This window comes from Garra rufa, chromosome 6 (assembly GCF_049309525.1).
Source record: "Garra rufa chromosome 6, GarRuf1.0, whole genome shotgun sequence".
Taxonomy (NCBI): Eukaryota; Metazoa; Chordata; class Actinopteri; order Cypriniformes; family Cyprinidae; genus Garra; species Garra rufa.
In genome coordinates, this window is record NC_133366.1 from 11689725 (window position 1) to 11717156 (window position 27432).

Here is a 27432-nt window from a genome sequence, read left to right on the forward strand (position 1 = left end):
TGTCACCTCATAACCTGTTATATATTGTTACCTATCCATTGTTACATATTTCATTCCTTAGATAAATAAAAATATATGTTTTAGTAAACACCGTTTTAGTGGCTCTCCTTCATAGTATGTTTGTTTCACAGGTTTGAGCCGATTATCAGGTGTTTCTTGTCGCAGTGTTGCTACAAATGTCCTCCAAGCATTTTCCCTCATTGAGATGGCTCATTTTAACCTAAGTTAATATTTATAATATTAGGGAATTATTTTTATCACAGATATATTAGATGAACAAGGTCATTTTCTTAGATTTACGGATTTCAAAAAAAAATGTAATATACAAAACTTAAAGAAGGATTATAATAAGGTATGTAAAGCAATACCAACAGCTCTATTAAATTTGATACAAAACTATTTACATTATTCCAAAAGTCAAATAAATTTGCCTAAACTACAACTAAACCAAATTCCCATAAATAGCAAAAAATGTAACAATAAGTGTATTAGCAAAATATTCAAATGTAAACTATTTCATGATTTTGATCAAAATATAAAAATAAGGTATTATGATGACAAAATAACAAATAAATACATCAAATTTATGAAATGGCCTATACCTCCTAAAATCAAAGAAATGCAATTTAAAATTATAAATGGATATTATCCAGCAGCAGACATGCTTAAAAAGAGATTTGGTTTTGAAGTGGAGCCATGCGTGTTCTGTTGCCAGAAAGATGAAACTATTGAACATCTGTTTTTCTCTTGTTCAGTGATAAAAATATTCTGGCAAGATGTCATGAGCTGGTTGGAAACAAAAATGGAGAGAATTACACAATTAAAGTTAGAGCAAATTCTGTTTGGTAATGAAAACCATCCGAAGGAACTTTTTAGAATATACAATATCATAACAATTATGGGTAAATACCATATTCATAAATGTAAATGGCAAAATAAGAATCCATCCCTAATGGTGTTTAAAATTGAACTGAGGGAATACTTTGCTTCTTTGAAACTTTTGAAAGACTCCAGTAGTAACATTTATTCTTTATGTGAAGATGTCTCAAAATATTTGTCATTGTAACTTGGTAAGCTTCCATGAAACTTTATTTTAAGAATATATGAAGATTAAGGACAATATATGTATGTGGACAATTTTGACTTGCCTTATGGACTGAAGTGCCTTCGCTTACTTTATTTATTTTATTTTATTTTTTTATTTTTTGTTTTATTTAGTGGTTTTTTGTTCCATTTAAGTGTGTTTAACTATGTTCTGCACAGGAGTCTCCCAACGAGAGATTTTGTAAAAAATTGTGTTTTGTATATGTATGTGTTTTAATAATAAAAAAAATTATTATAATAATATTTATAATATCAGACAATAATGTCAGTCATCTTCTTCTACAATTTTTAGTTGCATTACCACCACCTGCTGGTAAGGAGTTAGCGAAGACGTAGTGAGTTTTCTGTCCATTTCTCCATTACATTCAGCCAAACGCCTCTTTTAGTAATCTGTGAAGCAAACTCATAGCAATTGATTTAAAACAACACGCCAACAGAATCTTAATTTTGGACGAACTATCACTTTAAACTTTGGTTTTGTTTTCCAGTGACGTCCTGAGATATCATTCCCAAACACTTTCATTTTGTGGGAAATTGAAATAAGTTTCGTTTATGCTGAAACAAATATGTTTTTCCTGCTTAACTTTCGCGTTTGCTTTCAGTATGCGAGTGTGCTCAGTCCAGGAAGGAAGAGAGACGCTAAAGGTCTCATGCATCAGCTGTGATCATGTTGTGTTATTGGGGAGCGCAGGTCAGAGAGGGTTTCGGGCTGGTACCGCCTGACCAAGTCAAACATGGCAATTCTGGTATACGATCCATGTGGCCGACATCAAAAATTCAGGACATGTCAGCTGGAAGGAGTTTTCTTGGATTCATCCAGGATGGGAAGGTCTTGGTCCTGAGATTGCGCAGTGAAGACTGTGATCGTCTTATAGGTAGGGTTACCACTTTTAATACCCAAAAATAAGGGACGCATTGGGGGTGGGGGGTGGTCATCTCAAAAATGCTGCAGTAAAAAGGTTTCATATGAGTTGTGCATATAATATGGGACGTCCTGAATAAGAACTGATCATTGTTTTTTTCTACTTTTTAGAAATGGGGTCTATATACCCCGTTAAAATGTAATAATGTCCCATATCTCAAAAATGGTGCAGTAAAAAGGTTTCATATGAGTTGTGCATATAATATGGGACGTCCTGAATAAGAACTGATCATTGTTTTTTTTCTACTTTTTCTACTTATTAGACTAAGTCTATAATGTCCCATTTATCAGAAAAGAACCGTCAAGTACACCAATAAATAAAACGGATATTAAAGCAGAAATGCAAATAAATAAGTAAAAATTCACGAGCATTTTGTAGTATTATCTCTCAGTCCTGGGCGTCTAAATGAAAAGCACTCTGCAAGCGCGTTCTCTCTGTGTTGTTTCTGAAACTACCGTGATCACTGTAATATGCGCGCACACTTAAATTCAATCGCTGCTGGCTTGACCGTGTTTTTCTGAACCGCGGCTGGCTTTACCGCAGTGATTATTTGCATGAGTCGCTGCTTTTAAAAAAATTCTGAAAATTCTGAAACAAAACCCGTCCCGTATTGATTCAAAACGGGACGCGCAATTTCATTCACAAATACGGGACGATTCCGTATTTTAAGGGACGGGTGGCAACCCTACTTATAGGTATGATACATTAAGTTTTATTTATGTTGTGGCTAAAACATAATAAATGAAAAGGTAAATGTATTTTAATAAGGAAACACGTTTTATGTATTATGTTTACAGTCTAAATAGAAGTTTACCTTAATAAAATTCTGTTTACTTCAGAAACACTAGAGCTAGATAATGACAGAATCAGACGGATTGTCTGTGGAGGAGATGGTGCGGTTCTACTTTCTGATTCAGGAACAGTTCTCATTATGGACAAATCTACTGTTTGCAAGTATGTTTATGCAGGCATGACAGTATAAATGACCATAAATGATAATAACAAATATCTGACAGGTTTTCTTGTCTCTGAAGGCCTCTCAAAGGTCTGGATAACAGGCAGGTGATTCAGATCGCATGTGGAGACCATCATTCAATGGCGCTAACCAACGGTATTCACAACTATTCCATCTGACATCTGCTATTTTTTTTTTTTTGAGATGTTATGACTGACTTGAATTGATTGACATTTGATTGTAGATATTGAGAGCTGCTCCTCTTTCAGATGGTCAGTTGTTCGTATGGGGCGAGAACTCTCATGGTCAGCTGGGATTGAGGAAAGATCATCCCGGTTCTCTGTCTGCTCAACATGTTGAGAGTCTGAGTGGGATCCCAGTGGCTCAGATCAGCGCTGGAGGAGACCACAGCTTTGTGTTGTCTCTCTCTGGAGTCGTGTTTGGATGGGGAAAGAACTCTGCTGGACAGCTGGGCCTCGGAGACACTACAGGTCTTCTTGTTTCATCATGTAAAAGCTAAATTAGTAACAGTATGAAAGTACAAAAGTGTCAGAGCTCTATTAAAAAATGAAAATAATGTATTTGGAAATGATGAATTTAACTCACAATTCTTGTGACCACAGACAGACACGTCCCAACGGTTGTAAATAGTCTTCACTGGAAAAAAACCGTGTCCATCTCATGTGGAGAGGAACACACTGCTACTTTGTCAAAGGTAGAGTATAATTTTTTATAAGTATTATATACTATTTTTGTATTATTATAACGTCATGATTGTATTATTAGGGTGGCACGGTATTCACATTTGGATCGGGGGGTTCTGGTCAGCTTGGGCACAAATCATTTCAAGATGAACATTATCCGCGGGTGGTTGCTGAACTGTGGGGATCTGAAGTGTCAGAGGTCACATGTGGGAGGTAATTCAGTATTTTTTAGCAGTAGCACAGATTTCTTTCTAATTCTTCACGTGGTTAATGTGTGATGTACGAGTTCAACTCAGTAATTCGGCATTTGATTCTTTCTTTCAAAGACGTCACACACTCGTATCAGTCGCATCGTCAAAGCTGATCTACTCATTTGGATGTGGGGTACAAGGGCAGCTGGGAAACAGAGAAATGCCCACACAATCTGTGCCTTTCCCTGTGGATCTGCCAACTGGTAATTATAAATCATCTTTTAGCAGTAGGGTATTTTGTTATGAATATTTTACATTCATGATGATGCTCAGAGATTTAAACTAAATATTTGTTGCACACAGAATATAATCATGAATATACAATTGAAAAACTCATCGCTGGGGAGAATCATTCCATTGCCTTGTTTTTCAAAGTAAGACATGGCAGTTTTCATTCATAAATAGTTTAACATAAATTATTTTTGCACTAGGATTACTTATGTTTTATGCTTATAGGAACTTGAATGTAAGGCCAAATCCAATCCATGCAAAGGAGTTTTGGTATTAAATGACATAATGATTGACCGATGGCTGGCTGGAACTGATTCATGGCCAACAATAAAGCAGTGAGTGTTTGCCTTACAATCTTGACCTAAAATTTGTAGGATTAGAAGTGTCAATTGACCAATTGTATATATGAAAGAAATGCATATAAAAAGCATTGTGTTGTTATTTCCAGAGAAATAAACACAGTGTTCTCATCCGCTGCCTCTCTGAATGGAAGTTTTCTCAAAACCAGGTAAAATTAAGTCATTCAATTTAGTCATTTCTCAGTTTTGTGCCTAAAATGACTATTTCCATGACAGATTTTAATGTAAATGTCTGTTTTTGTAGTTGTGATGGACATTATCAGACATCTGAAGAACATTGTGGTTTGGATTTCGATCTGGTTAAAACATCCTTTGCAAAGATATCAGAGAATAAAAGCTTGATAACAGAGGTAAGGATAAATCTAATCATAACATTTTAATTACATTTGAGATGCAGCTCATTTCGTTTATGTTTTCGTACCTCAGGTAGTGAAGGTGGTTCAACTGACATTGCTGCCATCTCTGAATGCAAATCCAACTGGTGTGGAGTCACTGAGAGTTTATCTTCTCCTGCCTGAGCTCATCAGACATCTCAAAAAACAAAAAATCGAACTCACTGAAGCTCTGGCCTCCAAAATCCTTCAGCTGAATCCTGATGCTCGCAAGGTGTTAGGTAAAGCTGAAGACCTTTCAGCGTTTGTGTTTTTGACTTTGCTGTATTTGTCTAAGTATGTTTGTGTTTGTTATATTCTCAGAGAAGTACTGGTCCAAACTCCCAGATGATTGGCTCAAAAGCCTGATGAAGTTATTTCACAAGGAGTCTGCTGAGCTGATTGGCCAGATTTCTAGTGATGAAATGGGCTATGACTTAACTAGACGCCTGAGGAAGTTTTTGAAGATCCTTCAAATTATCTATCAGGTGGCTTTTTTAAACACTGGATCAAAGATGTATTTTAATCTATCATTGTATAATGTATTTGTATACTTTGTTGTGAAGGTCTGCTGCAGTGCCAACAGAGATATCACAAAGAGGGATTTAATCATCCATGAGATCAATGATCTACTAGTTACGGTAAGAACCAAAGCAATAGTGAATTTTACTGCACAAAGAGATTTTTGGAGAAAAACCAAAACACAACACAATTCTCTTTTTCTACATCAATAGCTGGAAATCACCTTGAGCCAACTGGGTTTGCTGTTTTTGTGGTCTGCTTTTCCTGACAGTTGGGAGGATATGGTGAAATTGAAAGATTACTGTTTTGTAGGTATTAAAGTCTGTGGACATGGTACACGATGCATGACATTTTTATGTTCCCTGTTCAATTACTTTAAGAAATCTTATATTAATGCTTCTTTCTTTCAGGAAACTGTTAACATATTGGTCAAGTTCCCTTTTGTGGCGGATAGTGTATCTAAACAGAGAATGCTTAGTGTAAGTTAAAAATGGATGTACTAGGTGCATATGCATACAGTGAGGGAAAAAAATAATTGATCCCCTGCTGATTTTGTATGCTTGCCCACTGACAAATGATCAGTCTATAATTTAATGGTAGGTTTATTTGAACAGTGAGAGACAGAATAACAACCAAAAAATACAGAGAAACACATTACAAAAAAAAGTTATAAATTGATTTGCATATTAATGAGTGAATAAATATTTGGCCCCTTTGCAAAACATGACTTAGTACTTGGTGGCAAAACCCTTGTTGGCAATCAAAGAAGACAGACGTTTCTTGTAGTTGGCCGCCAGGTTTGCACACATCTCAAGAGGGATTTTGTTCCACTCCTCTCTGAAGATACCTGTAGTACCTTGGCCATGTGTTTTGGGTCATAACCATCCATGACCCATTTTCAATTCCCTGGCCCTGAGGGTACATATCCCTGTCCATCATCCCTTTAATGCGGTGAAGTTGCCCTGTCCCCTTAGCAGAAAAACACCCCCAAAGCATAATGTTTCCACCTCCATGTTTGATGGTGGGGATGGTGTTCTTAGGGTCATAGGCAGCATTCCTCCTCCTCCAAACACGGTGAGTTGAGTTGATGCTAGAGAACTGGATTTTGGTATCATCTGACCATAACATTTTCACCCAGTTCTCCTCTGAATCATTCAGATGTTCACTGGCAAACTTCACACAAACCTGTACATGTGCTTTCTTGAGCAGGGGGATCTTGTGGGTGCTGTGTCCTCCCGTGTAGTTCTGGGCTGATTCCTTACCGTTCTCATGATCCTTGAAACTCCTCAAGGTGAGATCTTGCATAGAGCCCCAGAGATTGACAGTTATTTTATGTTTCTTCCATTTGCGAATAATTGCACCAACTGTTGTCACCTTCTCATCAAGCTGCTTTGGGATGGTCTTATAGCTCATTCCAGCCTTGTGTAGGTCTTGGTCATGGTGGAGACTAATTTGGAATCTGATTGATTGGTTCTGTGGACAGGTGTCTTTTAGAAAGGTAACAAGCTGAAAATCTCAGCTCCTTACCTGTATAAAGGACACCTGGGAGCCAGAAATCTTGCTGATTGATAGGGGTTTAAATACTTATTTTGCTTACTAAAAGACAAATCAATTTATAATTTTTTTTGAAATTTGTTTTTCTGGATTTTTTTGGTTGTTATTCTGTCTCTCACTGTTCAAATAAACCTACCATTAAAATTATACACTGATCATTTCTTTGTCAGAGGGCAAATGTACAAAATCAGCAGGGGATCAAATAATGTTTTCCCTCACTGTATGACAAATAACTGATTTTTAAGTGACAGTTCACCTAAAATGAAAATTCTGTCATCAAACTGAGAAATGCCTTATTTACCATACACTGGAAACCAATGGGCACCAAACAGTTTAGTTACCAACATTCTCCAAAATATTTGTGCTCTACAGAAGGAATAAGAGTAAATGAGTAAATGATGACAGACTTTTCATTTTTCGGTGGACTATCCAATTAAACCTAACATCATTTTACTCTTATTAGTACTTGCAGGGGCAACTTCTATACAGCTTTCCAGAGAGAGACAAGATGGCTTTACATGGCAACATATTGCACATAAATAGGGATTCAGCGTTGACAGACACACTTACATATCTCAGACAACAAACCCACTCATTTTGTAATCTATTTAAGGTAAGAAAAAAAAATACAGAATTGAAATCAGAGTTGAAATTTCTAAAATGTCATTATACCTTAATGAAAATGTATCTTGTACAGGTGGTGTTCATTGGGGAGAACGGAATAGATATGAGGGGCTTATCAGCAGAGTTCTTCTCTCTAATTTTTGAGTCTCTTCTGAAATGGGACAAGAAGGTGCTGGTGGTCCATGAGAGGTCACTGGTTTGGTTCAATCCTGATGTAAGTTCACCTAAAATTCTGTTCTTCCTGATGTGATCTTTCCTATATATCACAAATATGTGCAGTGATGCTTGTGTTTTTTTTAGAACACGCAAGATACTAGAGATTTTTATTATCTTGGCGTTATTTGTGGAATGGCGCTCTTCAACCATCATTATATAAGCATTGACTTCCCACTGGCCTTGTACAAGAAACTCCTCAAGCTGAGTCCCACGCTGAATGATCTGGAGGAACTGTCTCCAGTGGAGGCCAGGTAAACACTTAAAGACTAAGAGCCATTAGATCATATGTTGTCGGTTTCACAAATGTTTTTCAGAGCAGGTCATATTCATAAATGTATTTCAAACATCTCTTATTAGAAATTTGAAAAACCTTCTTGAGGAGGATGAGGACGAAGTAGTGGATTTGTTCAGTTCTGATTTCACGGTAATACAGGTTCTGTGGTTCACATGTATTTGTGTACACAGCTGTTGTTTAAATGCTCACATTTGTGCTGTTATTTACCTCCTTCAGGTCAAAGGAAAAAAGCTCATTCCAAACGGAGATCAAATTCCAGTGACCAAGGCTAATAGGTAGGAACAGATCCAAATGTTTTAATCAAGCTTTGTAAAGTAAAAACACTGTTTGTTTGCTTTTTTGCAGACAGAAGTATGTGGATTTGTACGTCGACTTTGTTTTCAACAAGTCAGTAAAGAAACAGTTCAAGCATTTTTCGGAGGGTTTCTCTACGGGCTGCCCGCTCAATGGCTGGAGCATGTTTCACCCTGAGGAACTCCAGGAGCTTCTCCAAGGCTCCCCTAAGTACGATTGGAATGAGCTTCAGCAGGTAACATGTTCCATTTGTAATGAGCTTTTGATGTTTTAAATACTTAGTACATAGTACATAGTACCTGAGTTTTTCTGCTTTATCTTCAGTGTGCTTCCTATGAAAGCTGTTCTGCCTCTGATGAGCTCATCAAGAACTTCTGGACTGTTTTCTTCGAGCTCTCTGAAGAGAACAAGAAGAAGTTTCTGAGTAGGTTTTGTCTTGGAACATCTTGACGCATGTCATTTAAGAAATATCATAATTTGCCTCACATTATTTATTTTTCTCTAGTGTTCCTGTATGGAACCTATCGTGTACCTCTGGGAGGTTTCTCGGATCGCCCTCTGAAGATTCGACAGGTAGACTGTCCTGATGCTGAAGACCGCTCACCAGAGTCCCAGACCTGTTTTGACAGATTAATTATTCCCAAATACAGGGATATCAACACACTTCGTGACAAGCTAATAAATGCAATCACCAATTGTAAGGTTTTTGGACGAGCGTGAAATTCCCTGAAATTCCCAACCCCACAATATATGCTGCTAAACTCATATTGGCTCGTTATCATCGTTTATGTAGGTTAGATATTATGAAAATTGTGTGTATATATAAATTATGTAAATAAACAATGTGAGCGCTATAGATGTTTTGTAGCAGTATTTAAAAGACCTTTCATTGTTTACTGCTGGTAGAATAACTTTACTAAAGCACTTTGTGATATTTATATAATATAATGCATTAATATTTAGATAATCTGGTATGTCACCTCATAACCTTATTATATGTAATAGTATTAAGTGTTTCTTCAAACAGATTGAATTGCTCAGAAATAAAAGTACATGTTATCCATTTTCTTGTATTATCCATTTTTTAATCATATTTTTCAAGAAAAGCTGAAGCAGTTTTTTCTAACCTTTTCAATCTGTTTACATGTTTGCTACATTGCTCTGTGTGGTTCACAGGTTTGAGACATTAGCAGGTGGCATTACAAATGTCCACCCAGCACTTTTCCCTCACTGAGATGGCTCATTTTAACCTAACAAGTTAGTATTTGTAATATCACATAGTCACTGAATGTAAACAATGCCACTGAAACAAATGAAACAAGCATGTTTTGCTGATTATTGCTGCTGAAAATGGTCAATTATTGTCATGTTTTGGGCTGTACTAATCGGTTGGACCAGTAAAAACATTTGGAGTACAATGGACTGCCAAAATAACAAATCAAGGAGAAGAGTGCAAAACACTGAGTTGGCCAAACTAAACCAGGCTTTCAAGGGCAAGAGTCTTAACATTTGTGTTTGTTATTATCATTTCCAGTCAGGTAGGTGAAATATTAGGCTAATATCTTAATTAATACCACTCATATACATCTTCACCACCTATTAACTTTAATTAGTTTGTCAAAATATTGCACTCTTTCCTGCTTACCAAGTCCTTCTCTAGATGATTTAGCAGCTTCCACACGTTTTTTTTTCTGTGGTTTAGACGTAAATTAGCAGAAAAACGTATTCTGTAGTACATTAAACGTGCAATCGATGCTGTTGTTTACATCCGAGTACGCCAATATATCGCCTCGCATCCGGGTAACTGACCAAATCGTGAGCAACATGCAAACCTCATTAAGTACAACATGCAAACGAATGTGTGTACCAGGTTTTGTGAAAATAGGCCACAAAGTGGCGCTATAAACAATATAAAGGCATATTCTTTTCGAACAACAAGGGAGTAAAAATTGCTATCAGAATCTTATTTTTTAAATGAGCTGTCCCTTTAAGATTTGACTTCGTTTTCTTAATAAACTGTTATCCCTCATCCATAGTTTTTATTTGTCGTCTCTGTTTAGCTTATCACTCTCTATGAAAAAAAAAAAAACTACAAACATGGTTGATATCACGCCCAACGCTTTCATTTTGAGGGAAACCGAAAAAGTTTCGTTTAGCCTGAAACCATCATTTCCCTTTTTAGTTTAGTGTTTACTTTCAGTTTAATATGAGCGTGTTCTTCAGTCCAGGAAGAAGACAGACGCACGCTGCTGGAGTCGTCTCATGCATTAGCTGTAAACATGTTGTGTTATTGGGGAGCTCAGATCAAAGAGGGCTTCGGGCTGGTAAAGCCCGACCAAGTCAAAAAAGGCAATTCTGGTATACGATCCATGTGTCCGAAATTAAAAGTTCAGGATTTGTCATCTGGACGAAGCTTTATTGGATTCATCCGCGATGGGAAGGTCTCGGTCCTGAGCAGTGATGGAAAACTAAGTATGATGCTCTAAATTAAACTTTTAAAATGTTATTTTCGTTTTTGAAAGTATATGATCTACTGAAATAGCCTCTTGCATATTAATGTCATCCTAATTAAAGTAGTCTGTTAATTTTTAGGTTAAACAGAAGCTGAACTAATGAAAGTATTTTATTTACTTAAGAGCAACCACAGCTAAAGAATGACAGAATCAGACGGATTGTCTGTGGAGGAGCTAGTGCGGTTTTACTTTCTGATTCAGGAACAGTGCTCATTATGGACAAATCTACTGTTTGCAAGTATGTTTATGCAGGCATGACAGTATAAATGACCATAAATGATAATAACAAATATCTGACAGATTGTCTTGTCTCTGAAGGCCTCTCAAAGGTCTGGATAACAGGCAGGTGATTCAGATTACATGTGGAGACCATCATTCAATGGCACTAACTAATGGTATTCACAACTAACTGCCATTTTGCTTTCATATTTTGACAGCTTTGCCATCAATTATGATGATATTTAGAGCTGTTGCTCTTTCAGATGGTCAGTTGTTGGTATGGGGTGAGAACTCTCATGGTCAGCTGGGATTGAGGAAAGATCATCCGACCTCTCCGTCTGCTCAACATGTTGAGAGTCTGAGTGGGATCCCAGTGGCTCAGATCAGCGCTGGAGGAGACCACAGCTTTGTGTTGTCTCTCTCTGGAGTCGTGTTTGGATGGGGAAAGAACTCTGCTGGACAGCTGGGCCTCGGAGACACTACAGGTCTTCTTGTTTCATCATGTAAAAGCTAAATCAGTAACAGTATGAAAGTATGTGCGAAATTTGTGCAATACTGTGTCAAATCTATATCAAAGCATGATTATGTTTTTGGAAGTGAATAATTTGCTGTTTTTCCATCACAGACAGACACGTCCCAACGGTTGTAAACAGTCTGAACCGGAAGAAAACTGTGTCCATCTCATGTGGAGGAGAACACACGGCCACTTTATCAAAGGTACTATGGTCATAATATATTAGATTTTATGTTGCATTTAGCGTGATATCAACCAGGACAGAAAATGTAGTAAATAGTTTATGTTTCAGGGCGGCACAGTGTTCACATTTGGATCAGGAGGTTCTGGTCAGCTTGGGCACAACTCATTTGAAGATGAACATTATCCGCGGGTGGTTGCTGAACTGTGGGGATCTGAAGTGTCACAGGTCACATGTGGGAGGTAAAGACTGTTCATAAACAATCAGTGTTCAGAGAAATCCTTCAGATATTAGCCCAAATACATTTATGATTCAAGTTCAGTTCAGTAATTGATTCTTTCTTGTACAAAGACATCACACACTCGTATCAGTCGCATCTTCAAAGCTGATCTACTCATTTGGATGTGAGATACAAGGGCAGCTGGGAAACGGAGAAATTATCAAGCAGTCTGTGCCTTTTCCTGTGAATCTGCCAACTGGTAAGTAATACTCATCTTGTAGCAGTAGGGTATTTATTGTGACTATTATTATATTCATGATGATGCTCAGAGATCAAAACTAAGTATTTGTTGAACACAGAATATAATCACGAATATACGATGGATAAACTCATCGCTGGGGAGAATCATTCCTTCGCCTTGTTTTTCAAAGTAAGACATGGCAGTTTTCATTCATAAATTATTCCTGCACTGGGATTACTTATGTTTTACTTTGTATTTTGTAGGAACTTGAAAGTAAGGCCAAATCCAATCCAAGCAAAGAGGGTTTGACATTAAATGACAGAATGATTGACCGATGGCTGGCTGGAACTGATTCTTGGGCAACAATAAATAAGTGAGTGTTTCATAGAAAGTGTTTCCACTGACTTATGATACTGATTTCCAAGCCATTCTTAAAATACTGTGAAGCTGCATCTGGAACTGTGGATCAGGAGTCAGGAGCTTTTAAGCTTACTATTAAATAGCAGAAATACCAGAGATTATATAATTTACATTAGGTTTATTTACACAATCCAGTAATGATTCTTAATTTTTGTTTTGTTGTTATTTACAGGGAAATAAACACAGTGTTCTCCTCTGCGGTCTCTCTGAATAGACGTTTCCTCAAAATGAGGTCAAATTAAATGGCTCTATTTAGAAGTGTCTCATTTTTATGCCTAAGATGACTATTTCCATTACAGATTTTAATGTAAATGTGTTTGTAGTTGTGATGAACATTATCAGACGTCTGAGGATCATTGTGGGTTGGATTTTGATCTGGTTAAAGCATCCTTTGCAAAGTTATCAGAGAGTAAAAACTTGATATTAGAGGTAACAGTGCACATTTATAAACATTAAAAAATGGAAATACAGTTTAAACAATAAGATATAATTAATAGTTTTTGTACCTCAGGTAGTTAAGGTGGTTCAGCAGATGTTGCGATCTCTGAATCCAAATCCAAGTGGTGTGGAATCGCTGAGAGTTTATCTTCTCCTGCCTGAGCTCATCAGACATCTCAAGAAACAACAAAGAACTGAACTCACTGAAGAACTGGCCTCCAAAATCCTTCAGCTGAATCCTGATGCTCGCAAGGTGTTAGGTAAAGCTGAAGACTGTTCAGCCTTGTTTTTTTGGCTTTGCTGTATTTGTCTAAGTATGTCTGTGTTTTGTTATATTCTCAGAGAAGTACTGGTCCAAATTGCCAGATGATTGGCTCAAAAGCCTGGTGAAGTTATTTCGCAGAGCATCCGCAAAGCTGATTGGCCAGATTTCTCAGGGCGAAATGGGGCATGACTTAACTAAACGCTTGAAGAGGTTTTTGAAGATCCTTCAGATGATCTATCAGGTGCCTTTTTTAAACTCTAGATCAAAGATGTATTTTAATCTATCATTGTATAATAGATTTTTATACTTTGTTGTGAAGGTATGCTTCACTGCCAACAGAGACATCTCAAAGAGGGATTTCATCATTCATGAGATCAATGATTTATTAGATACAGTAAGAACCAAAGCAATAGTGAATTCTGCTGTTCAAAGAGATTTTTGGAGGAAACCCAAAACAGAATTCTCTCTTTCTACATCAATAGCTGAAAGCCACCTTGGAAGACCTGATTTTGCGGTTTTTGCAGTCTGCTCTTATGGATGATTGCCAGGATATACAGAAATTAAAAGATTACTACTTTGTGGGTATTTAAGGCCTCTGATATGATACATATCAATATATACTGTATATATCATTGACTACAAGAAATCTTATTTTACTTTCATGCATCTTTCTTTCAGGAAATGATTGCCATATTGGTCAAGTTCCCTTTTGCAGCTGACACTGCATCTAAACAGAGAATGTTTTTTGTAAGTTAACTCAGTCATATATACAAGGCTGTTGGTGCAGACTGTCATCATTTATTCACCCTCAAACTAGAACCAACTTTTTTACCCTGCAATGGAAATGAATGTGCACCAAACTATTTGATTACAAATATTCTTTAGAATATTTCCCTTTCCCAGGAAAAAATAAGTCATACAGTGACTATTGACTTTGAATAATTTATATAATTTTCAGTTTTGGGTGGACTATCCCTTTAAAGCTAATAAAATTTTACTCTTCTTAGTACTTGCGGTGCCGACTCTTCGCATTCAGGAACATGTTTTTAAATGGCAACATGTTGCAGATAAACAGGGAGTCAGTGTGGATGGACACATTTGCGTATCTCAGACAAAAAAAACACAAATTTTGCAATCCACTGCAGGTAAAAGAATACAGAATTGAAATCAGAGTTGGAATTTCTGATACGGCATTTTACCTTAATGAAAATGTCTCCTGTACAGGTGAAGTTCATTGGGGAGATTGGAGTAGATATGAGGGGCTTATCGGCAGAATTCTTCTCTCTCCTTTCTCAGTCTCTTCTGAAATGGGAGAAAAAGGTGCTGGAAGTCCATGAGAGTTCACTGGTTTGGTTCAATCCTGATGTACGTTCTACACCCAACATTTCTCATTGATCCTGATATGGCCTTTCCTACATATAATGTAAGTTGTGATGCTTGTGTCTTTTCAGGGCACGCAAGATAATAGAGATTTTTACTATCTTGGCGTTATCTGTGGAATGGCACTCTACAACGGTCATTATATGAATCTTGACTTCCCACTGGCCTTGTACAAAAAACTCCTCAAGCTGAGTCCCACTCTGAATGATCTGGAGGAACTGTCTCCAGTGGAGGCCAGGTAAACACTTAAAGACTAAGAGCCAGTAGATTTTTACATGTTGTAGTTTTCACAAGTGCTATTTACAGCAGGTCATATTCATAATTGTATTTTTTGAAATCTCACATTAGAAGTCTGAAAAGCCTTCTTGAGGAAGACGAGGATGAAGTAGTGGATATGTTCTGTTTGGATTTCATGGTGATACAGTTTCTATGTCTCATTTGTTTAAAAGTGTGCACAGCTGTTGTTGAAAAACTTACTTTTGTGCTGTTATTTGCCTCTTACAGATCAAAGGAAAAAAGCTCATTCCAAATGGAGATCAAATTCAAGTGACCAAAGCTAATAGGTAGAAGCTATCTATCTATCTATCTATCTATCTATCTATCTATCTATCTATCTATCTATCTATCTATCTATCTATCTATCTATCTATCTATCTATCTATCTATCTATAAGTCAACAGTTAGGAGCAGATTCCATTTCCAAATGTCCTAAAATCAAGTTTTGTTTGTTTGTTTGTTTTTGCAGACAGAAGTATGTGGATTTGTACATCGACTTTGTTTTCAACAAGTCAGTGAAGAAACAGTTCAAGCATTTTCTAAGAGGTTTTTCTAAGGGGTGCCCGCTCGATGCCTGGAGCATGTTTCACCCTGAGGAACTCCAGGAGCTTCTCCACGGCTCCCCTAAGTACGAGTGGAGTGAGCTTCAGCAGGTAAACGTGTTCAAGATACTTTTAAAAATATTTAAAAATGTCGTAGTACCTGAGTTTTTCTGCTTTATCTTCAGTGTGCATCCTATGAAAAGTGCTCTGCCTCTGATGAGCTCATCAAGAACTTCTGGGTTGTTTTCTTTGAGCTCTCTGAAGAGAACAAAAGGAAATTTCTGAGTAAGTGTTATCTTGAATTTATGAACATCTTGATGCATCTACATCATTATTATTCCCTCACATCTTCACATGATTTATTTTTCTCTAGTGTTCTTGTATGGAACGGACCGCGTACCTGTGGGAGGTTTCTCAAAGCGCTCTCTGAGGATTTTCCAGTCAGACCATCCTGATGCAGAAGACCGTTTACCAGAGGCTCAGACCTGTTTTGGCAGATTAATTCTTCCCAAATACAGCGATATCAACACACTTCACGACAAGCTAATACATGCAATCAGCTTTTGTGAGGTTTTTGGACGAGGGTGAATTTGTGGTTCCCAACCCCAAAATGTAGGCTGTGTAATCACAGATTTGCTTGATGTTGTCACATTATGTATGTAGATTCCTATTGTAATCACGAAGAACTGTAAATAAACACAATATAAGAGCAATAGATATTCTATTCTTAGCACTACTTTGCAATTTGCACTTTTAAATTTTCATCAGATATATTGTATTTTGGTATCTCACCTCATTATTATGTCCTGTTATTTGGTGCTTAAATAAAAAATGACAAAAAAGAGACAACTCAAGCAAGTTTTTCACAAGAGATAATATGGTGTTTAATGCTGTATTCCAGGCAAACCGTTACTCATGTTTTTCCAACCTACCAGTGAAAGTGCACCCGAACGGCAGTCAAACCCATGACTTCCCACTCGTGAACTCACACTAGATCGATGTACTCTCAGTTCCATGTTCTGACGTCACAGCCCGCGAAACCATTATGTCAGTACCTACAGGTGCGGTGTTTATGCAAGTGGTACACAGTGAAAAATAGACTGTAGGACAATATAACGTTGCACACAAATAAATAATAATGTAATAATAATAAATGCGCTCAGGCAGTTTGGGGTGACTTGCCTGGAACGCTACAAAGTCGTGAGTCGTGATTTACCAGCTCAAAAACCTGCCTGGAATGCAGCATTAGACTGCATGCAATACCAGATTTTATCTAGCAGACTCAAACTTTACCTATGTTTGGTTCATAGGTTTGAGCAGTGTTGCCAAGTCCGCGGTTTTCCCATGGAATTGGACTACTTTAACACTGTTGCAGTGGGTGGTTTTTCATGTCCGCGGGTAGAAACAGCCCCAATAACATTATCTTTATCTCTTGGAATGCGAACTGTACCAGGGGAACCCCTCCAAAAACCGTGTATTTTACTGGGGGACCCCCTTCGAAATGCCATTGGTATAGTTTGAGTAGCAATTGGGCCGGATTTGTTGTGAAAACCTGGCAACCCTGGGCTTGAGCCAATTATCGGCAGGTGTTTCTTGTCAGAGTTACTACAAATATTCTCCCAGCATTTCTCCTCATTAAGATGGCTGGAAACCCTCAGAACGATAATGAAGCACAGAAACGGTCACACGAAACAACGGAGGATGTGGCTGAACTGGCTTCTGATTATTATTCTCAATATTAGTCGTTTAGTTGACTCTTTTTCTTTTGATTCCGATGACCTTGATCTAGAAGAAGATTGGGAGTCAATGATAAGTTTAACACAAGTAGATGATGATGGTGATGATGACATTGAGGTGTTTCAACAGCAATTTAGAGCGGCCGCTGAAAACGAGACGAAGCAGCCTCTGCCGCTAAAACTACCAGAGTCGGTACGAATACCAGCATCTCAGCTGTATAAACCCCTTTTCAAACCGCAGAAGGGCAGTCGGCCGGTTCCTCCGCTGGTCCGGTCAATACTTCTGCCCGCAGTTTCTCCGAAAGTTGTAAAAGGCGGCTCTGCTTCGAAGAAGGTGGAGGTGTTCTGTTTCTTGGATCGGGTGTATGTGAGAGTCCTGAAAAGTTTGTTTAACAAACACACAGCGTGGAAATATCTGAAACTCGGAACCTGTGCTGCCAATAAAGCCTCGGCTACTCACTATTATTTTTTGTATCCTCTGACAAGATGTGGCATGAAACGAGGGGTGGGTTAAGAGATTTTTCGTCTTTTTTTTTTTTTTTACGTTCCCTGTCAGTGCCTTTTTTTTTTTTTTTTTTGGTGATGTGATTAATCTATTTATTTTTCAGGAGGACGCCAACTATATTATGTACACGAATACGCTCTACTTTAAACCAGTCGTCACCGGGCTGATTGTGAGGGAACTGCCGTTTACTATACCTATTCGATGTACCTACACAAAGTAAATGGTGTTTTCATTTCTTTGCTACATTTTGAAACGTTAAGTGGTTTAAATTCAACTTTGAGTGTTTAATTTTTATTAAATGTAATTTTGAAGGTTCCATCGCTCTTATCAGGTTGGATACTTACCCAAGTTAGCAGGTGGAACTTTTATCAAGAACCTACAAGCTCAAGCACAAGCGCCTACAATTACTGCAATGGATGGTATGTCTTCATTTTTCAAGTATTTTCTGTTAAATAAAATTGTTGTAATGAACCCAATAGTCACTTGAGTTACAGTGACGCACCTACAGATGGAAGACCCAAGAGGAGAACCGTGTATTAATGAGTATTGTTAAAAAAAAGGGGACAACATCACACACTAGTGACTGTTAATGTATACCATAACCCCATAACCCTTAAATTTGACAAACCAGTCTTAAATGGCACGGATAAATTTGTAGCAAAAGTCAAATGCATTGTATGGGTCAATTTGATTTTATGCCAAAAATCATTCGGATATTAAGTAAAGATCATCTTCCTTGAAGATATTTTGTATATTTCCTACTGTAAATGTATCAATCTGTTTTTTGATTAGTAATACGCATTGCCAAGAACTTCACTTGGACAACTTCAAATGCAGTTTCTGAATATTGTGACATGTTTGTGCCTCAGAATTTTTATATATATATATATATTTAAATATATATATTTAAAAAAAAAAAAAAATTAAACTGACCCCTATGACTAGTTTTGTGATCCAGGGTCACAAATGTTAAAATGGTTTAAATCAGTTTGCAGTTCAAATGTTTTCTGAGTGCTTTGAAAGAATTATAAGATGCTCTGCTAAATTGGACGCATTTGTAACCCTGGACTACAAAACCTGTCCTAATGGTCATTAGGAAAGTTAGGATAAGACTATATTTGGCTGAGATGCAACGATTTGGAAATCTGGAATCTGAGAGTGCAAAAATTTAAAGTTGCCTTTTAAATTGTCCACATGAAGTTCTTAGCAATGCATATTACTAATCAAATTAAGTTTAATATAGTGTTGGGCGATATGCTCAATTTTCATATCGCCCTATCGTCAGCCTGAGAGATCGCCGATACACGATACTATCGTGCTAATTTAATTAATTATCTATGTACTAAATTCCTTATTCGTTTTGTAAAGGTAGACTTTTCTCTTGACATATGGTTAAGTTGTGCGTGTGCAGAGCGCTGACTGTAGGTCTGCCGGAGTTGTTCAAGTTACTTTCGGTTTCATTCTCTGCAATCGTCAGTGAGTGAGTTGTAAATGTGCGTGCCAGAATGTAAATGAATGAATCTTTCTTTACCCGTCATATTGCTATAATGTTACCGCTGTATGTCTGACCGTTATCATGAGGGTGATGTTGTAGTTCAGTTCATATTGAATGCGGAGAAGTGATGCGCGTGTAATTCACGTGCGTATGTTTAGCGCCATTTGATCGCATCGTAATTCTAATTAACGCCTACAGACGTTACTGAGATGAATGTTTATGTTTACTATATACAGACTGATTATGATACATCGTAATTAATTCAGCCTGAACCAGGTTTTACTACCTCTGTTATCCTAATGACTGCAATGCAAATATAATATAACACTCCCTTTAGAATCAGTGAATCTACCACCGTACTGTATGATGAAAATCTCACATTCTCACTGCACGAGGTGCGTTAAGGCGCTGTGGCCTCTCTATGCGTGTGTTTATACCGCGGCAAGTTTCTGAAGCATCCTAGAACAGACTCTCTGTGCTGCATTGCTAAAGTTAAGTTCTTTGTTGACGGATAATAATAATAATCGTCTAACTATCGTCAAAGGCATCAGCAACAGGCGATATCTCTGACTATCGTCGATACACGATACTATCGTCTATCGGCACAACCCTAGTTTAATATTTACAGTAGGAAACTTACAAAATATCGTCATGGAACATTATCTTTGCTTAATATCCGAATGATTTGGGCATAAGAGAAATTGATCATTTTGACCCATACAATGTTTTGTATTTGTAGCTATTGCTACAAATATACCCATGCTACTTATGACTGGTTTTGTGTTCTAGGTCACATTTACTTCATCACTCTTCATATAATCGAGATTGAGAGTTTCTGTTGAGTATTTGTACTGAACTGGATATGTAGACTGATTTGTCGTTTGATTTTTAGCATCATGGAAGTTGCTTGCTGCTGGTCAGAGCTTTGCCATTGGCCAACCTGTATGCTTCGAAGCCAAAGGCCAGAGCAGTGTTACAGGCCAGCGGCTGTACCTAAACAGTTGTTTTGTCAGTACTTCAAACCCTGAGTCGACGGACTTGTATTATGTGGTGGAGAATTATGGGTAAATATGATTTCTTCATGCTACAGTATTAAAGCTAGCTATATCACAATAGTGTTTAATGATGTGTTATCAATTGCCATATTGGTGGCACTGAGTGTAAACGAAGCAACTGAATGAAAATTTAATATTTTGCTGTCTGTTGTTGCTAAAAAAAAGGTTATAGTCATGTTTTGGGCTGTACTAATCAACATATTTTTACTACCTATTAGCTCCCTTTCCTGCTTACTAAATCCTCTATATGATTAGCAGCTTCCACCTTTTTTTTTTTTTTTTTTTTTTTTTCTTTTCTTTTCTTGTCTAGACTGCATAAGTTAGTAGAACAACATTCAGTAGTGCATTACCTGTGCAGTCAATGCTGTTTACATCAGAGTATGACCAATATGGTAACTGAGCATATCGTGTTGTCTATAAAGAAGAAAACATGATTACAATTTTGGTTTTATTCCAACTTTAATGTGTCTTTCTAGATGCCTTGTGGACAGTAAAAACAGCGCTCTGACAAAGTTTTACACCACTGATAGCAAGATGACTGCAAAATTTTGTGTGGCAGCTTTTCTGTTTAAAAACATGGTTTCTGTGCCACAACCCAAGAAGGTATAAATTAAATCTTTAAGAAATATTTGAATGGTTTTTTTTTTTTTTGTTCTGCCCTCTTTAAAAATGCTTTTTCGTTGTTAGACCCTGTATATGCATTGTGAGTTGGAATTCCGACCAGAGACTCCAACACCAAGTGCCAAGTCATGCACATATAATGCAAAAACCAAGAAGTGAGTTTACAAGCACTTAATATGATCATGATTCTGATTCAGTCATTTTTATTTATTATAAATGCATTCAAGGCCATTTAAGAGTAGTTATAGATATTTCCTTGCTTTAGGTGGACTGAGCTGTATGGTCCTTCATCTGTCTGTAACTGCTGTGCAACTACATGTCCTGCTCCTCCAGTTGCGTCTGGTTAGTATAAGTGTATTTTCCTAAATGAAGTTTGTTGTACATAAATTACTTCACTGACCAAGTTTTCCTGTTTTTAACAGGCAAGTCGATCACCAGTAAGTCCTGGGACTTAAAGTTGGGTCAGGAACCCACAAAGACCGTACCAGAGTTCTCTGTAGCTGACCACGATGACTTTGAAATGTTCTGGGAATCAGATGATTACTAAAAGGACATCCTTGGCAGATGTTTTAAGGACTCTAACAGTGCTGTCTTATGATCCATGTGGTTATTCCCTGAAGTTAATCTGATAAACTGAATTTTCTAATTAATTTGTCTCTTCACTTCTTCCCACCCCAAGACTAATGATTGAATGTATTTTTGAATCAACATTTAATGTTTTCAGCACACACTCAAATTAAATGGTGGTTCTATGAAACATTTCTCATTGATCCATATTCATATATTAGCACTGGGATGTTTCTAATCATCTCCAGTAAGTGTTTGTTTGTGTTAAAGTACAACTCTTGATTTGAAAGTAATGGCAGAAACAAGTTAACAGGTTTTCCCATTCTGAACTCTTCAGGAAATCCAATTTCACTAGGAATGAGAGGGTTCCCAGCCAGAGCGTGGTTGAGTGATTGAGCTTTGAGTTTCTGCTGTAGAAAATTCAGCAGATCATTAAGTCTGCAACCCATCTGCTCAGGGTCCCAAGATGGGGGTTTGTTGACCAGAAGATGTAACAACGCGTTCTTCAAGTGGTAGCTTGTTAGCCCGCAAGGTCCAGTCAGGCCGGTTTGGTGCTTGTGTAGGAAGGAAAGAATCTGTAGGCAATGAATATGGCATGCATTGTCTGGAAGCGTTTTAGTTATGTGCTGAAGAAGGGCATTTTCGTAGCGTGCAAAACATACAGGCCAATGAGTATCCGAGAATACTGCGGAATATGGGATAAGATGTACCTCAGAGTCTTTAAACCTGACCACAGGTGTGAGGTTGAAGAAAATGACCCGACCTGACCTGAAACGGACTTTGAGACTTCCAGGGTTTTCCCTACTCCGGAATATTAGCTCAAACTCGTACTTGTGGCTGATCTCATCCCAAGCTTTTCTAACGGCTGTCTTAAACCACTTCACAACATGTGTTTTAGCAAGATACAAGCTGTTGTCTTGGCACAGATGGTCAATAATGTAATTTTCGTTAGTTTGATCTTTTTTATCTGGATGGAGGAGACACAATGTATCATCATCTGGGTTGGAGTTGCTGCAAGGGCAGGCGGTTGAACTGGTGTTGACTTTGACCATCTTGACTCTGCAAAAGTACTGGACTGTAGAACTTCTACTTTCTTTCAAAAGCTCAAACTCAAAGCCATACGGCTCTGGAGGGACGATGGGTACATGTATGTCACACACGATGCCCTTTCTAGAAGCCCATTGCTCGTATAAGCTGCCGACTCCAACAAAGTCCTCAATCTTCATGCCTACACCTGTAGTTTTCATAGCTTCCAGCAGATCGTTCACAAAACCCTCTACAAACTCACACGTTTGCCAACTGTGATTGGGTGGAACCAGAACACACTGGTTATGGAAGCTAGTTAAGGTCCTGAAATCAAAATCTGAAACTTGAGAGACATTCAAGCATCTCAGCGTCTTTTTTTGTGGTTTGGAACGCTTTTTGAGGAACTTCAAAATACGAAACAATGAAATCAAGGAGAGTGTTCTCCAAAGGTACCAACTGTAGGTGTTCTCTTGGTCACTATTTTGTTTTCCTTGCGTTACCGTTGTCAGTCTTTGATTTGAAGGTGGTATTTTTTGGTCGATGAGTAATCCCTGATCAGCTTGGGGTTCAGTTCGGCCAGCTTGTGGCTTTTCCGGCTGAGCCGCATCCCCCTGAGAGACATTCTGGTCCACGTTGACATGCTCATGTGTTAGGCTTTCTTTTGACGTATGCAATGTCCGTTTGTCCATCTCAATATCTAATATTTCCTGGTCATCTGGTGCAAATGCCTTTTGGCGGAAGTAATTTTGCTCTCCCACTGAGGACATTTGCTCCTCGTGCCACACCATGGTCTTGACATTTGGCATAATTTGTTGAACATCTGACAGGTCCCCCTCTCCTCTCGGCACCCTGCGATGACTTTGTGACTGTTCCTGATTTGAATGTGGCAGCTCCATGGCAACATCATGTGCCCCTTGTTCTAGCTTTGCCCCCTCCTCCAGTAGAAAGTTCTCATGGTCTTGCATGCTCACAGTGATATCATCTTCTTGGTCGTGAAAGACATTGGGATCCTTTGACAGAATTAGACTGATGACCATGACAAACACGTGTAGTAATGTGTCCTCCATCCTGTGAACAGACAAAATTACTTCCTGCTCACAAAGCTGTATTAAACATTTGAACATTTCATGAACTACAGCGTAAGATATAAAGAAAGAACTACTGAGTATTGAATTGATTTTCTTGCTTTAATGTTCTGGTAGCACTAATGTCCATCAATCTGAGAAAAGTATTTAATTTATATTATCCACTATTGCTTAATATTTATTACATATGATTAAATAATTTACCTTTCAGGACGCCAACTTTAAGCACAGAGGAGTCTCTCTGTGAGAGGTCGAAAAGATAAATTGGCTGAAAAAGTTCTCCGTTTAGTTTTTGCTTCTCACACAGGATGTACCCTGTCAGAGTTTGAGTTTGACACCACACTTCCTGAACACTGTGCTGTCGTACAACCCTTCCTCTTTTTTAAAACGGTACACTGGTAACATACCTCAACATGCAATGATATTTGCAAGTTTGTCGGATTGCTGTGTATGGACCAAAAGAAACAAGTGAATCACTCAGTAATCAAAATAAACTAAAATACTTATTCATAAAATACTTAAATATACTCCAAGATAGATCTTTTTTCTTATTAAAAACCGTTATGCTCTTTGTAAAAACAAATGTTGTTCAGAAGTCTCAATCTCTGTTGGCTGAAGTTAATGACATTAATGAAGCATTCTTTGATCACTCAAATAAGCTAAATCCCTTAGCTATCATGTTTTTAAAAAACATGGTTTAATTTAGTGCTGTAATGCTGTGTTTTTGAATAAACCTCTTGACTAACTAATTTAAAGACTCACTCAAAATACTCCAGTATAAAGATGACGTAAAAGAATATCAACAAGCAAAACGATTTGAGTTGAATCAAAACCCACTATGAATATTTTCTTGGATGTGCTGTAGTTTGATAATCAAGGTAATGAACACAGCCTTCATCAAGTCAGGCCTTTAATAAAGTTGATAACTATTCTCAATGGATTCATTTTGAAAATCAAGTTTTTTTTTTACTCTCAGCTAGCACTGTGGTCATGACTTTAGCACCATTTACCTTTCCTCAAGGGATAGTTTACCCAAAAATGAAAATTCTGTCAGTAATCACTCACCTCAAACCCCTAAGACACTTCGTTCATCTTTGGAACAAAAATTAAGATGTTTTTTAAGAGCTCTTTGACTCTCCATAGACAGCAATGCAACAGAAATGTTTCCAGGCCCAGAAACATAGTAAAGACTTTGGTAAAACAGTCCATGCAACATCAGTGGTTCAACCATAATTATATGAAACAAGAAGAATGCTTTTTGCTTGCAAAGAAAAGAAAAAACACCTTTATTCAACAATTCTTCTCTTCCAAGTCACAGTCTTCCACCATTATTTAGAGTACCACAACATGGTACTCTGAAATATAGTGAAAGACTTGACTTGGAGAAGAATTGTTGATTTTTTTTTTTTTTTTTTTGGTGCACAAAAAGTATTCTCGTAGCTTCATAACATGGTTCAACCACTGATGTCACATAGACTGTTTTAACCATGTCCTTACTACCTTTCTGGGAACATTTAAATTTCGTTTATGTCTATGGAGGGTCAAAAACACTCAGATTTCATTTAAAAATATCTTCATTAGTAGGGGTGTGACGAGACACAAGATTGGGTTCACGAGAACGAGACTAAATTTTTTAACTATTTTAAAGAAATCCTCAATCATGAAATATATAGGGGAAAGTAGTATTTTTAAGCAAAATGCAAAAAATATAGGTGCATTTTGATATGAACTCGTGCTTTATGAAATTAAACTTGTATTTTAATGAATTATATGCAGTAATAAACATGTAAACTAATGCTGCATGATTCTGGATAAATCGAAAAACGTTTTTTAATAAATTGGAGATCACGATTCTGAAGGAAAAAAAGGACTAAAGTCTAAACAAAATTATGTAATTTACTAGTGGTTCTGACAGAATGTTCATTGCTTAAGTCTATATTTGAACAAAATTTTTAAAAATGAAGGAGCCAGTGTCTCAATTAATAAAGACTTGTTTCACTATTGAAATCTCTTGAATGTAAAATTCAATGACAAATACTTTTTTTAAACGTGCAGTTGTCGCCACCTCCTGGTGAAGAGGATAAACGTTACACTACATACGAAGAAGATACTCGTTTTGATCGCTACTGTAGAAAATAAGTGTTTATACCCAAACTATAAGCGTTTATCCCAGTACCTATGTGATTTAAATGTCTGTAACTAAGAAATAATGATGATTATGTGGTTAAAAAGACTGTTTTTGTTGCTTTCTGAAACAGCAGCAGTAAGAATGCAGATTTGAATGTCTTCAATAACTTTCACACTGGTGTCAGTGGAGCGCTGAAACAGTTGTAACAGACAATGCTAAATCATTGTCATTCATAAATAAGATCATGGGTGTTTGAATAGAGATAGTGATGTTTTAAGAATTAGTGCAGTCATGCAGCTCTAATGTAAATACTGCAAAATATTTAGCCATGATATCGTCACGTTCTTGCGAGACCAGTCACATCTCAAGGGACACATTGGATCTCGTGAGATCTCGTGCCACAGATCTCATCACACCCCATTCATTAGCATTCTGAAGATGAATGAAGGTTGCACGGGTTTGGAACAACATGTAGGTGAGTAATTAATGACAAAATTTTCAATTTTGGGTAAACTATCTCTTTAAAAAAAATGTAAAAAATTATTGCTTACCAATATTTATTTTGTCTTGCCATGTTTCATTAGCATTGGTATGCATATATTCTACACTCTACATACTATATACTGCATAAATAACAGTAGACTCAAAGAATAAAAAAAAAAATGTTTTTTAATGATCATTTTAAATAATTCAAAGAAGGAATCCCACAGAAGGATAAATTTGAATAGGGAGAGGCAATGCCTTTGCATGCACTCTGAGCCACACTGCCTGTTACTATGGTATCACCAGGTATGTAAATACATGCAATCAACTATATATACTATGATAAAATACAAAGACCATTTTCTGTATTGAAACTGAAATCATGATGTTTACAAGGACACAAATACAAACAGACAGAAGATTAAGGAATCCAACCAATTCACATTTCCAACTAAGAGCTGAAAATTTGTGCATCACGTGGAAGAAGGTGTGTACTGTATGTTGTTTAGTGTGTCAGAGAGAGATAGTAGAAGGCTGAGAAAGATAACACAAAACCTTTGCTTTCACAGGTGGATGAATATTTGGCAGAACATTGTAAAATTCAGTAAGTAAACAGTTATCTTTTGAGTGTTTTGCTGAACAAATTTATATTTAAGACTTTAAGTCAGTGAATTGTCTTGTGATCCTATTTACTTGGTCTAATTATGTATATTTCATCAACGCACATTATTCTTAAGTCACTGCATTTTTCATGAACCCTACAATAAGATCATGTTTGCTCACATTAGTTAATGCTTTACCCAACACGAACTAACAATGAGCATTGTATATACAGCATTTATTAACCTAATAATGGTAGATAATAAAAATCTTCACATTTACTAATGTTAACACAACTTTTGACCTTTTAACATTGTTTTAGTAAAAGGATTAACATGAACTAAGATTAATAAATGCTGTAGAGGTATTGTTCATTGCTAGTCAATGAATTTCCAGTCAATTTTATACATATTTTTTTGGCATCTGTGGTTGAATAAGGAACCTTTAACATTAATGAAACATTTCCATTGCACAAAAGGTCTATAGTGAAAAAAGTTTCTTCGGATCGCTGTGAAAACA

The 27432-nt window shown here is 37.1% G+C and overlaps 3 protein-coding genes across 3 annotated transcripts; 2 read left to right on the forward strand and 1 right to left on the reverse strand.

Moving 5' to 3' along the window:
• The first annotated feature begins 1749 nt into the window (after positions 1-1749).
• LOC141336830 (uncharacterized) lies at positions 1750-16616 on the forward strand. The gene is made up of 48 exons (XM_073842559.1): positions 1750-1979; positions 2876-2981; positions 3062-3138; positions 3252-3473; positions 3606-3697; positions 3769-3899; positions 4013-4140; positions 4241-4311; positions 4394-4503; positions 4617-4676; positions 4772-4877; positions 4954-5140; positions 5223-5386; positions 5465-5539; positions 5633-5728; positions 5831-5899; positions 7438-7587; positions 7672-7812; positions 7899-8065; positions 8172-8238; positions 8326-8384; positions 8455-8638; positions 8728-8827; positions 8909-9119; positions 9580-9596; positions 10627-10875; positions 11040-11154; positions 11235-11311; positions 11399-11620; positions 11761-11852; positions 11942-12072; positions 12182-12309; positions 12410-12480; positions 12555-12664; positions 12884-12943; positions 13035-13140; positions 13223-13409; positions 13492-13808; positions 13897-13992; positions 14093-14161; positions 14422-14559; positions 14639-14779; positions 14866-15032; positions 15143-15209; positions 15299-15357; positions 15540-15723; positions 15798-15897; positions 15986-16616. Exons 1-48 carry the CDS (start codon positions 1772-1774, stop codon positions 16198-16200), a joined length of 6099 nt encoding a protein of 2032 aa, XP_073698660.1. The 5' UTR covers positions 1750-1771; the 3' UTR covers positions 16201-16616.
• A 626-nt stretch (positions 16617-17242) lies between these two features.
• zp3c (zona pellucida glycoprotein 3c) lies at positions 17243-21579 on the forward strand. The gene is made up of 8 exons (XM_073843090.1): positions 17243-17853; positions 17957-18069; positions 18166-18272; positions 20241-20412; positions 20880-21006; positions 21091-21179; positions 21290-21366; positions 21447-21579. Exons 1-8 carry the CDS (start codon positions 17278-17280, stop codon positions 21569-21571), a joined length of 1386 nt encoding a protein of 461 aa, XP_073699191.1. The 5' UTR covers positions 17243-17277; the 3' UTR covers positions 21572-21579.
• A 19-nt stretch (positions 21580-21598) lies between these two features.
• LOC141337297 (inositol 1,4,5-trisphosphate receptor-interacting protein) lies at positions 21599-23668 on the reverse strand. Its single transcript, XM_073843089.1, has one exon. It carries the CDS (start codon positions 23652-23654, stop codon positions 21774-21776), a length of 1881 nt encoding a protein of 626 aa, XP_073699190.1. The 5' UTR covers positions 23655-23668; the 3' UTR covers positions 21599-21773.
• Positions 23669-27432: the final 3764 nt, after the last annotated feature.